Source organism: Cheilinus undulatus, linkage group 15 (assembly GCF_018320785.1).
Source record: "Cheilinus undulatus linkage group 15, ASM1832078v1, whole genome shotgun sequence".
NCBI classification, from domain to species: Eukaryota; Metazoa; Chordata; class Actinopteri; order Labriformes; family Labridae; genus Cheilinus; species Cheilinus undulatus.
Genome location: NC_054879.1, coordinates 3344438 through 3356049, shown reverse-complemented (window position 1 = coordinate 3356049; position 11612 = coordinate 3344438). Strand labels below are relative to the sequence as shown.

The 11612-nt window shown below is 41.2% G+C and overlaps 2 protein-coding genes across 5 annotated transcripts in view; one reads left to right on the top strand and one right to left on the bottom strand.

Moving 5' to 3' along the window:
* Positions 1-1116: 1116 nt before the first annotated feature.
* Positions 1117-7522, top strand: LOC121522885 (GDP-Man:Man(3)GlcNAc(2)-PP-Dol alpha-1,2-mannosyltransferase-like). The gene is made up of 6 exons (XM_041807561.1): positions 1117-1249; positions 3762-3983; positions 4422-4624; positions 5160-5328; positions 6144-6793; positions 7179-7522. The coding sequence occupies exons 1-6, from the start codon at positions 1158-1160 to the stop codon at positions 7460-7462; spliced, it is 1620 nt and encodes a 539-aa protein (XP_041663495.1). The 5' UTR covers positions 1117-1157; the 3' UTR covers positions 7463-7522.
* Positions 7523-9917: 2395 nt separating this feature from the next.
* LOC121522298 (serine/threonine-protein kinase Nek5-like) overlaps positions 9918-11612 on the bottom strand; it is a 33558-nt gene continuing 31863 nt past the window's right edge. For all 4 annotated transcript variants that reach the window (XM_041806500.1, XM_041806501.1, XM_041806502.1 and 1 more), the window contains one exon: positions 9918-10743. In XM_041806500.1, coding sequence (XP_041662434.1) covers positions 10455-10743 — 289 coding nt within the window. In that variant the 3' untranslated portion in view covers positions 9918-10454. The remainder of the gene's footprint in view (positions 10744-11612) is intronic.

The following is an 11612-nucleotide window of genomic DNA, read 5'->3' as shown; positions in this document are numbered from 1 at the left end:
GCCTATGTAAACTGCAGTCTTCTGTCCTTAGCTGATGTCCCACTAGATCAGCAGTCTGTGAAATACTGAGACCAGCCTGTCTGCGACTAAAAACCAGGGCACATTTAAAGTCACTGAAAGCACCTTTCCTCAAGACAGTCTGGCTGCAAACCGCTGCTGTCAGACCCAAAATAAAAATGAATATGCTCAAAAATAGGGTTACACTCCCAGTTAGGGTTAGGTTTAGGACCTTACTTGTAATTTTAAATACAAACTCTAGACCTTTTACACTAAAAGTAACAAACCTGACCAGAAACACCTAACTGCAAAACACCAGATCCAACTACACAGTGTGCTTACAGAGAAAAGCTTGCCCTCCATAACACAGCTAATTCAGGTTAAACCAGCCACAAATCACTAATTCTTAAATGGCAAATACATCAAACCAATAAATCTGCTACTCCTGTCCTGACAGAGGAGGTGTCTTACAGCGGTGGTCTGCAGCCAGACATCTCTCACCTTTTGCTATTCTGATGCTCGATTTGAACTGTGATAAAATCAGATCAGAAAACCCTGACCATGCCTACATGTCTAACACACGCGTCTGTAGAGGTGTGTGCCAAACAGAGCCATCTGGGGAGAAGGGCCTTTAGTGAGAGAGGAGACCAAGAACCTGATGGTCTCTCTGACTGAGCTCCAAAGATCCTGTGTGGAGATCAGACAAAGTTCCAGAAGGACACTGCATAAAGTGGTTTTGCAAACTCTAACCTTTGATTTATGTAACATCATTTTTTTTACACCTTTTTGTCACCAAACCTTGGTAGACAAAGCAAGGAAAAAAAGGTTTGCGAGGGTTACATTGAATAAATAAATATTAAAGAGTTAAAGAAAGATGGAATGAATGGTGGAGAGTTTGAGTATTTTTCTCAGAAATCCTTTTTTATACTTTTCCTTATACTGTTCTTATTCGTTGTAGTTGTAGGACTTAGTTTGAATCCAGTCTCTTTTGCGTGAACAACCCTTGAATGTTGGTGTATTTGTCCTAGAATATTAATGAATTAACTAAAAAAAGAACGGTGACGCACTGATGACGTGAAAGTAAACAAACGCCGAGCCAATCAGAGGGTAGCAGCTCGGTCAGCTCCTTCCGGTGTTGCAGCGTCTGCTGTGTTGTCAAAATGGATGAACACGAAAATCTCCAGAACCTCCATCATCCTCACCACCACCACCATCATCATCACTTCTCCCTGTGTTTCTGTGACTTAATGAGGTAAAGTGACTCTTTATTTCTGCTGCAGATGAAGTCAAATAAAAATAAAGCGACAAAGCAGACGAGGACCGGACGGCTAGCTCTAGCCTAGCCGCTAACGGCTAATCCTACTGTAAACATTAGCTTCAAATTAAGAGGCCTCTCTTTAATAAACATATTCTTAGTTAAAAACTAACATAAGACCTTTCTGTATTTAGCTCAAACCAATCATAGTGAGTGATAAAAAATATTCAGAAGCGTCTCTCATCAGGTCCTAAAGCCAGAGAACTGCAGTAATACCCCATGTTCAATCTAAATCCTTAAATATCTACTTGTCCCTAATCAGAACTCAAACTCCTTCCATTCTAATATCTGAACAAGTTTCTAGTCCAGGTTAAATCATTAAATAGATGCTCACTATTGGTGACATGTCTGTTCTTCTGACTGGATGTACTGATCCATTTTACCACACACTAGTTTCAGTCTATGGGGATCTACTGTACTGTCATTAGACTGAGGGGAGGACCTGGGGGATTTTTGGACCATCAAAACTTATTTTAATGTCACTTGAATCACACTTGGCTCTTTACAGGGGCTGAACAGTATCAGACTATTGTACTCAAGAAAAAGTTCACTGACTTTGGTTCAGGTTTACTTAAGTGTAAGCCAAATCACTGGCCATATATCTGCTGAACTAAAAGTAATAAGTGATTCATTTGAACGTTGTTCAAAGTATTTGGTACTGGTGGTGGCTAGTTTGTGTATTGTTTGTTTATTTACTTTGGATCCCCACTCGCTGTACCCTGGAGCACAGCTAGTCTCCCTGGGCTCCAGGCAATGCTAGTGCATTTATCTTCAGGGGCAATGACGAAATCTCAGTCTGATATGTTAGGAAAATTCAGGTATATCAACACATGTCACTCTACTGTGAGTTAAATGTAATTAATGTGCCTTTTTCAACATCTGCATTTGTTTGATTTGAGGAGAAATGAACCTCTAGCCAATGGAAGCCCTGAACAGACTCTTGTGTGAGGCTTCAGTCCTTCAACCTAAAGTATAATGAATGATGATGAATTAAGAAAAACACTCCAGCTAACATAGGTCTGTTTGTCCAGCCAGAAACTCCACTAATCTGTTTGTTTGCACGACCAGTAACAGCTGACAGGATGTGATGTGGAATCATTCTCTATGTGCCGCTGACCATTATGTGTTGTAATAACGACACGACTAGCCAGCTTCCAGAGGGGGAGGGAGTACAACACTATCAAGTAAAAGTACAGTTACTCTAGTTAAAATTTACTTGAGTAGAAGTAAAAGCACTGCTCTATGAATCTACCTTAGTAGAAGTAAAAAATAAGTCATAAAGTTTACTCAGTGTACTGAGAAGCTACTTATGATACCCTAAGGGCTTGTGCAGTGACATCTATCTTCCCTTCATGTATAATAACTACAAGAGAATATAAATCTCCCTTCAGGTTGATTATTATAAGGTGTGACTTGACTGAAAGTAAAATGCAACAGCTGTTTTGGGAAGATGTGGAATCATTCTCTTGCTATGTGCTGCTGACCGTCACGTGTTGCCAAAGCTGAACAACAGGACAGCAGTTTGGACCTGTGTTTTTTGGATGTTTCTTTTTTTTTTTTTTACCCAGAAATGAATGCTTTTTAAAATGTCATAAATTACAATACTTTTACAAAAATACACTTAAGTCAAAGGAAAATAACTATTATTTTAAAATTACTATGATTTTATCTGCATGATATGGGTGATATTTTGGCTACAGAAACCTGCCTATATCAGCTATAAATATCAGCCATATGAAGTTAGAGGTCAGCCAACAGACCTACCCCAGCTGAAGCCTTTTCTTTATTCATTATCATTCCTTTCACTTTAAAGTCAGTTTAAAAGTACAATTGCTCATTTCCAACCATTAAATTGTGTGTTTAGGACTTAAGATTTGAGTCTTCGCTACATCTAAATATCTGTACATCACTAAATATTGGCATTCAGATATCAGCCAAAATTCAATACAGTGGATCCATGAAATGACTGATTTCAAAATGTACCTAACAAAATAGAAAACAAGAAAAAAAGTGACACAATTAAAGAAATGTGAGTAAATCTAGTTAATTACTCTGCAGCCCTGCTGTTGTCTAGTCAAAGCCAAACTGGCCAGTTCCATACCATTGACAGAACGCTCTGATCTCCTTGTTTTGATTTTATGCTTTTTTTTTTCACTCAGTAATCGAGGCTTCATAAAATCTTGTGAAACACAGTATTTCCACTTGTTAACTTAAGTAAAAGTAGTGATTTTAAAAACTACTCAAAGAAAGGAGAAGTACACAAAATAGGTTGAGTGTTAATAGTTTCTTTGTACCCCGGCTCCTTAGTATTGATATTAGAAATGTACCTAATTATTTGATTCACAGTGTCATCGATTAGTCCATATGTTGAGACCCCTATGTGCCCAAGGTACCAGACATTTCTCTACCATTATTTCACCTCTCCTCCTCCTTTTTCTCCCCTCCTCAGGTTGTTGTGGTCCCTGATAGTCCCATGTGTCTATCTCAGCCTGGTCCTGACTCTGGTCCTCCTCCTGCTCCTCATGGGGGTCCGCATGTGGCTGCAGAGCCGCAGGAAGGCACGCCGGGCTCCAGACGGCGGCCCTTCGGTGGCTTTTTTCCATCCGTACTGTAACGCTGGTGGAGGAGGGGAGAGAGTCCTCTGGTGTTCTTTGAGAGCCCTCATGAACAGGTACACGTCTCACCTGGTAAATAAGATCATTTTGACTATAGACGTCTTTGGTTGATAGTTTAATCCTGTAATTATAAAGAAAATAAGAGAAGTAGCGTGAGGCTGGGCCATTTTGGCTCCTGTCCAGCTAAAGAAGTAAACACATTATTTACATGTGATATATTTCAGATACAAATAAAAAAAACAGACAAAAACAGAATAAAAGGATATTCAATGTAAAAAAGATATAGAGGGGGAAATAAGTTTTTGTGACCGATTAAGCAAGATAATACACTTCGCATCTTTATGTGACATCAGAAGATTTTATCCAATGGTTGATAAGTATTTCAGCTCACCTGCTGTAGTATTTTTTATTTTCTGTTGACTAGAAGCTTTAATGTTTGTATCAGCCTATAACATCGTACCTCACTGATACTGCTCCCATGAGTTCTGCTGCAGATATCCCCGCTTCTCCTTCGTGGTCTACACCGGCGATCAGGGAGTGACGGGGGAGCAGATTCTGGAAGGAGCCCGAGAGCGTTTTAACATCACGCTGCCCCGACCAGTCACCTTCATCTTCCTGCGTCACCGGGCACTGGTGGAGGCGGTGTCCTACCCCCACTTTACCCTGCTGGGCCAGAGCGCCGGATCCATGTTCCTTGGTGAGAACATGAGAACCACCATGATCATCTGGACAGAAATATTGTTAAAAATAAGAGCTGAGGTGTTTTTGTGGTTTATTTTTCTGTTTTCTCAGCTAGAGGAGTTTTTGACTCCTTAGAGGAAACAGAGCCTCCATGAAACAGTTTTACTACATATTTGCAAATTGATAGTTGATGTTTGTTTAACAATCTATAACATTGAATAGAGCTTAAACTTAAAGACAAATGTTGAATCTCTTATCATGTTTTCAATTAGAGCTGCCACAAGGAAGGATGGAGATTACTGTCTAATCACATGGATAAACAGTGATGCCCTAATACTGTTGATATAATTGCACAATTTAGTCAGTGAGCAGAAGTTTGCCTGCAATATTTGATAATCAAAAACAGAAAATAACCCCAAGGTTGTTGCCTAGGGCCTTTGTTTTTGTTTCTGTGGTTTATAAATCAGTATAATATTATTAAATATTTGCTTGGAACCATGTTAAAGTTGAATATTCTGTATCATGACCACCCTTATCTTTGTGTGTTTCAGGCTGGGAGGCTTTAACAGCCTTTGTTCCTGACCTGTTCGTGGACTCGATGGGTTACGCCTTCACTCTGCCCATCTTTAGATATCTTGGAGGATGTAAGGTGGCGAGCTACGTTCACTATCCCACCGTCAGCACTGACATGCTGTCTGTGGTCAGAGAGAGGAACCCCAGGTAACACAAACACACAAAGGAGGGTCCTGGGAGGAAGGGCATGATGTAAAAGCAGCACTGCAAACAGAAATGGATGACCAAGCCCAAGTCTGATGTATGATGGTGGCACTATTTATCTATGATGACATTTTCCTGAATATTTCCTGCTGTTTCCACTCACCGCAACTAAACAGAGACATTTTACAAGACAGATAAGAGTCAGGGCGAAAAGTTCTGCTGTTTGCATTTACTCCCAACTCATTCTGCAAACTTTGGGCTATTACATAAGTTTAATGTATGCATAAATCAAAATGCAGTGGATGGAACTCTGCATTCCCCCTCCCTGCATTTTCTGAGGATGCCGAGTTGTTTAAATGTCATCAGGCAGGTGGAGACATAGTTTATTATTTACCACCAGGTGGTTTAAAGTTGGAACAAACATACAGATGTCTCAAAAAAAAATTAGAGTATCATAAAAAGTTCATTTTTCACTGTGATTTAATTCAAGAAGTGAGTCGTCTTTCTGAAGTAAATCACAGGAAAAGTTGAAACTACATGATATTGTATTTATTTTCTTAGATGCACATGTACTTCATAATTACAGTCCACTACTCCACTGAATCTTTTTATTTGATGGGTGTCTTCTCCAGTTCTGAATTCTCAGAGTAAAACTGAATTGGTTGGGCAGTTCATGCAAGTTCTTTAAGTACATAAATCAAAACTGAATTTTGAGGCCTATTTTGGATTTTCTTTCACTGAGTCTGACTGGAGCGCTGACATTTCAAGGAAAGATTTCTAAATAACCAAACAAACCTTCAGTCCTTCTCTGATTCCAGATTCAACAACGCTGACTTCATCTCCAGAAACCCGGTACTGAGCGCCATGAAGGTCGTCTATTACTGCTGCTTCGCCCTCCTCTATGGCCTGGCGGGCTCCTGCAGTGATGTCATCATGGTGAACTCCACCTGGACGCTCGGACACATCCTGGCTCTGTGGCGCTCCCCAAGCCGCACCAGCATCGTGTACCCACCCTGTGACGTCAGAGCGTTCCTGGATGTCCCGTTGGAGGAGGAGGATGAGGACGAGGGGGAGGAGGGCTGGGAGGAACTCGGGCGGGAGCTGGGGAGTGAAGAGGAGGGAGGCGGAGGGTCAGGAGGAGGAGACAGGAAGTGCCACTCCATCGTCTCCGTGGGTCAGTTCAGACCGGAGAAAGATCACCGGCTGCAGATTCGGGCGTTTCATAAACTGCTTGACAGGAAAGTGGAGGGGCCTGGGGGGCGGGAGTCTCTGCGGCTGGTGCTGATTGGTGGATGTAGGAATCAGGAGGATGAGGAGCGGGTGCTGATGCTGAGGGGGCTCTGCGAGGAGCTGGGTGTGTCCGACCGCGTTGACTTCAAACTCAACATCCCGTTTGACGAGCTCAAGAGAGAGCTGGTGGACGCCACCATCGGCCTGCACACCATGTGGAACGAGCACTTTGGCATTGGTGAGGACAAACGCAGAACTCTAACATTGACACTGTAAGGAAAACTTAGTTACTTTAAAACACTGAAAACTGAACACTTTCTCTAACAAAGCAGGAGAACCTCTGTGCCTCAGCTGAAAGTAAATATACTCAGTATTCTTTTCCATGGTTTTTATTATTGATGAAAAATGAAAAGTGTTTTCCAGACTATGAATAGCACAAAGAAATAAGCTCATATTTATTTAAGAAGAGCAAAACTGAGGGAGAGTTAAAAGACTGATGTTTGGAGGATCACAGACCTTTAATCAGTAGAACCAGAGAAACGTAGGTCTATGTTTCCTCTGTGATGATGCCAAATCGGTCGTCTGTTCAGCAAATCATTAGTTTTGTTCCTCTCTGTGAACAGGTGTGGTGGAGTGCATGGCTGCAGGCACCATCGTCCTCGCTCACAAATCCGGCGGTCCAAAGCTCGACATTGTGGTCCCATTTGAGGGCGCACAGACGGGCTTCCTGGCTGACAGTGAGGACAGCTACGCTGCCGCTATGGAAACCATCCTGGCTCTCTCTCCGTCAGCCAGACTGGAGATCCGACAAAACGCCCGGCGCTCTGTGGAGCGGTTCTCTGACCAGGAGTTTGACTCGTGTTTCCTCTCCGCCATGGAGACTCTGATGAGGAGACTGGAGCGATGAGGACGAGCAGAGGAGGAGTCCACCATAACTATCATTATTTAATTTAATTATCAGAGCTGCACAAATGATTGGTGAACAGGGAGGGTCATATCAACATTTCAAACAAGTCTCCAGTGAAGTGTGACACCGTGACTCGTGTCAGTTTTAAAATAAGAGGAGAAGAAATTCTCCTGGTGGACTCAGAGCTGAGGATGACCCCCTAATTCTCTCACAGCAAAGAATAATCAAAAGTTAAAACCACAGGAGGCTTCCTGTGACTTTGCATGTGTCAAACTTGTGTCTTCAGGTCTTCACGTCAATAACAGGAGAGTGCAACGTTACCAAACTCACCGCAACACCAAGCTCTCAGCTAGGGAAGCCCTGACAGCTGTCAACCAGAAAAAGTACCCAAAATTTGGTGCTATGACATCTGAGTTTTGTTTGCAACAGGCATCAATATCCTTTGATTGTTTCTAGCAACATATCTAGGTCTAAAATCCTGATAGGCTAACAGTTCCCCCCTTCTTCCAGTCTTTGTGCCAAGCAAAGCCAAAACCTGCAGGCTCTGGAGAAAACTGCAAAGAAAATCATTCCAAAAATGTTCTTTTAACCCTGAACTGACAAAGTAATTCCTAAACAAAGATGCATCTTTCTCTTTTGCAGTGAGCTTTATGGAGTGAAACTAATGTAATGTGTTTTTGTTGTGATGAAGATGTCACTGTCACTGACTGAATTGATGTATGAAGTTAAAGAAGACTCTGGATGTTTTATGTCAAAGTTAAGAAGCACTTTCAGATAAAGGCCAAATGTCTGTTATATAAATGTTGTTTCACTTCCTGCATTCCTGTTTGTGACAAGGTCCAGGCATGGGAACATGTTTGTGTTTAAAATATTCAAAAATACTTTTATTTTGAAAGAGTTATTGTTACTATTTAACTTGGTGAAAGTGGAGAGGATGTTCTGAGTTTGTTTCACTGAGAAACTGAGAGTTGACTTAAACTATTCTGCAATAAAAACAATCAGCAAACACACCTCTGATTGGTTTGTCATTGTGTGCTGCCACCTAGTGGACAGAAACAAATTTACAGAAGATTCAAATTCAGTCATATGAACTACACAGAGTTACAAATTATTATGCAAATTATATTTTTCTCTGATTTTCCTAAATAGTCGTTGCAAATGACAATCAGTATAATTTTTAAGTAATGAACCATTAGAGCATAATTAAAATTTTATTGAACAAACCTCCCAATGATAACTATTTCAAAAAATGCATTGTTCAAAATTGTTATGCACAACAGAGTTCTTAAACATTTCATAGCTTGCAAAGAAGTGAAAAGGGTCATTTGTTGAATTTGCAGCATTAGCAGGTCATATTTACTGTGAGTTTTTGGGGAGTTTCTGCTTGAATTTCTTCGCTAGATGTCAGAATATCCTCCCAGAGCTGCTGTTTTGATGTGAACTGCCTCCCACCCTCGTAGATCTTTAGCTTGAGGATGCTCCAAAGGTTCTCAGTAGGGTTGAGGTCAGGGGAGGATGGGGGCCACACCATGAGTTTCTCTCCTTTTATGCTCATAGCAGTCAATGACACAGAGGTATTCTTTCCAGCATGAGATGGTGCATTGTCATGCATAAAGATAATTTTGCTACATAACGTACGATTCTTCTTTTTGTACCATGGAAGAAAGTGGTCAGTCAGAAACTCTATATACTTTGCTGAGGTCACTTTCACACCTTCAGGGGCCTACCAGCTCTCTCCTCATGATTCTGGCCAAAAACATGACTCCACCCCCTCCTTGCTGATGTTGCAGCCTTGTTGGGACATGGTGGCCATACACCAACCATCCACTACTCCATCCATCTGGACCATCCAGAGTTGCACAGCACTCATCAGTAAACAACACTGTTTAAAAATGAGTCTTCATGTATTTCTGGGCCCAATGCAACCGTTTCTGCTTGTGAGCATTGGTTAGGGGTGGCTGAATAGTAGGTTTATGCATGACTGCAAGCCTCTGGAGGATCCTAAACCTTGAGGTTGGTGGGATTCGAGAGGCACCAGCAACGTCAAATACCTGTGTGCTGCTTTGTAATGGCATTTTAGCAGCTGCTCTCATAATCCAATGAATTTGTCTGCCAGAAACCTTCCTCACTATGCCTTTATCTGCAAGAACCCGTCATTGCACTATCTGGGGCTTTTCAGCAACAGAGGGATCTTTCCCATATTGCTGAAACCTGTGGCCTGCTTAATAATGTTGAACATCCTGTTAAGTAGTTTTCCTTTAATTGGGCTCACCTGGCAAAATAATGATCACAGGTGTCTGAGATTGATTTCAGTGATCCAAAGAGCCCTGAGACACAATATAATCCATGGGTTTCATTAAAAAACAAAAGATTTAATGTTTATGACACTAAAATTCAATTTTCATAACAATTTGGAACATGGTATAGAGTGGGAAATACAATCAGAAATCAACCTGCGTTGAAGCTGATGGATCAGGAGAGTTCTGACATTAAATATTTCTGTTTAAGTCTAAAAATAACCAAAAAAGTCAAAACAAGAATTTATTTATCTCTTTATGAATCATGTCTGTATCACACTCTGACATTTTATCCCCATACACCCAGCTTTATCTCTGGCTTTATTCTTTTACTGAGGACAACTTTATCTAGGAATCAGATTAATTTATATCAGATCAAAGTCAGTAAAAAAATGTGTTAAAAGAGAGGAGTCTGGCTAAAAGAGGTTTTTTCTGACTAACAGGAACCAAGGAGGAGTGAGGGTTCGACTAAGGGTCAGATACTGGTCCTAACAGGAACTATTTATTTGTTTTTACATGATTAATGTGAACTCGCAGGTCATAAACACAGCACGCACTAAGGGTTTTTTTCAGTTTTTTTCTTTTTAATTTAAACATTTTCATTTGGATTAAACTGTAGTGGAGCTTAGTTCAAGCTGAATAAGGAGAGAAGAAATGTTTCTTTTTGTCTCTTGTCCAACATTAAAGTCTGTTTTTTAGCTGGCTTGTTGCTGTGCGTTTGCTGTCATGTGATCAGACAGACTGACGTCTTCTTCAGGCTCAGGTGAGATGACTTCGGTCATTTTAGCAGCATCGCCTCTACCTGGATCCTCTGTCTCTGTCTGATCTTTTGTAACATCTGCTCCAGCATCCTCTCTCTCCTCCTTCCCAGAATCCTCCTCTGCTTCCTCCAGGTCATCTGAGCTGCTGTCCTCCATCACAAACAGATTCTTCATGGAGTCTGCCACTGCCTCCCTCAGCTCGTCCTCTGACTCCTCAAAATTACTGATGAAAAGGCAGAGATGCACCAATGAAAATCAAAGATGACAGATGTTTTTACTGTTATAATTCTCTCTCTACATCAACTTTTTCTCTTAAAAGGGGTTTGGCTGCAGACTGTTCATCTGAGACACCGTATCTCTCAGAACGGAAATACACTAAAACTTTCAAAATAAGATTGGATTAAACTTCTGTTTATGGTTAGGGTAAAAGTTAAGGCAAGTGTTACGACACCAAAAGTTAAAAACCTGACCTGATAAAAATTATTACAAAATGTTTAATAAAGTCGGGTACAGTCTGATATAATTAGAAAAAGCTTTGTCCTCCATGACAGCATTCTAACACAGCAAATGTAGCTTATGTAGCTCTGTTAGCTGCATAAGCTACTTGATAGAGATTCACTATGTGGACAAAAGTGTTTGGCCAACTGCTCATTACACCAGCAAGGACTGTAATGACATGACACTCAAATAGAAAGACTTAAATATGGAGTTGCTCCCCTTTTCAAAGCTCTGACAGCTTCCACTCTTCTCTGAAGGCTTTCCACAAGATTCTGGAGTGTTTCTGTGAGAATGTGTTCCCATTCCTTCTAAGAGCATTTATGAGGTCAGGCACTGATGTTGGACCAGAAGGCCTGGCTCACAATCTCTGTTCCAGTTCAACACAAAGGTGCTGGATGGGGTTGGGGTCAGGTCTCTGTGTGGGCCAGTCCAGTTCGTCCTCTGAACTCATCAAACCATGTCTTTATAGTCCTTCTTTGTGTACTGGGACAGTCATGCTGGAACAGCAAAGGGCCTTCCCCAAACTCTTGCCACACAGTTGGAAGCATAGTATTGTCCAGAATGTCTTGAGGTCCGTTCGAAAAGTCCATTTTG

Coding starts and splice junctions, on each gene's coding strand:
- LOC121522885 (XM_041807561.1), top strand. CDS start 1,158: ATGGATGAACACGAAAATCTCCAGAACCTCCATCATCCTCACCACCAC. Junction 4,625..5,159: donor CGCCGGATCCATGTTCCTTG/GTGAGAACATGA, acceptor TGTGTGTTTCAG/GCTGGGAGGCTTTAACAGCC. Junction 5,329..6,143: donor GTCAGAGAGAGGAACCCCAG/GTAACACAAACA, acceptor CTCTGATTCCAG/ATTCAACAACGCTGACTTCA.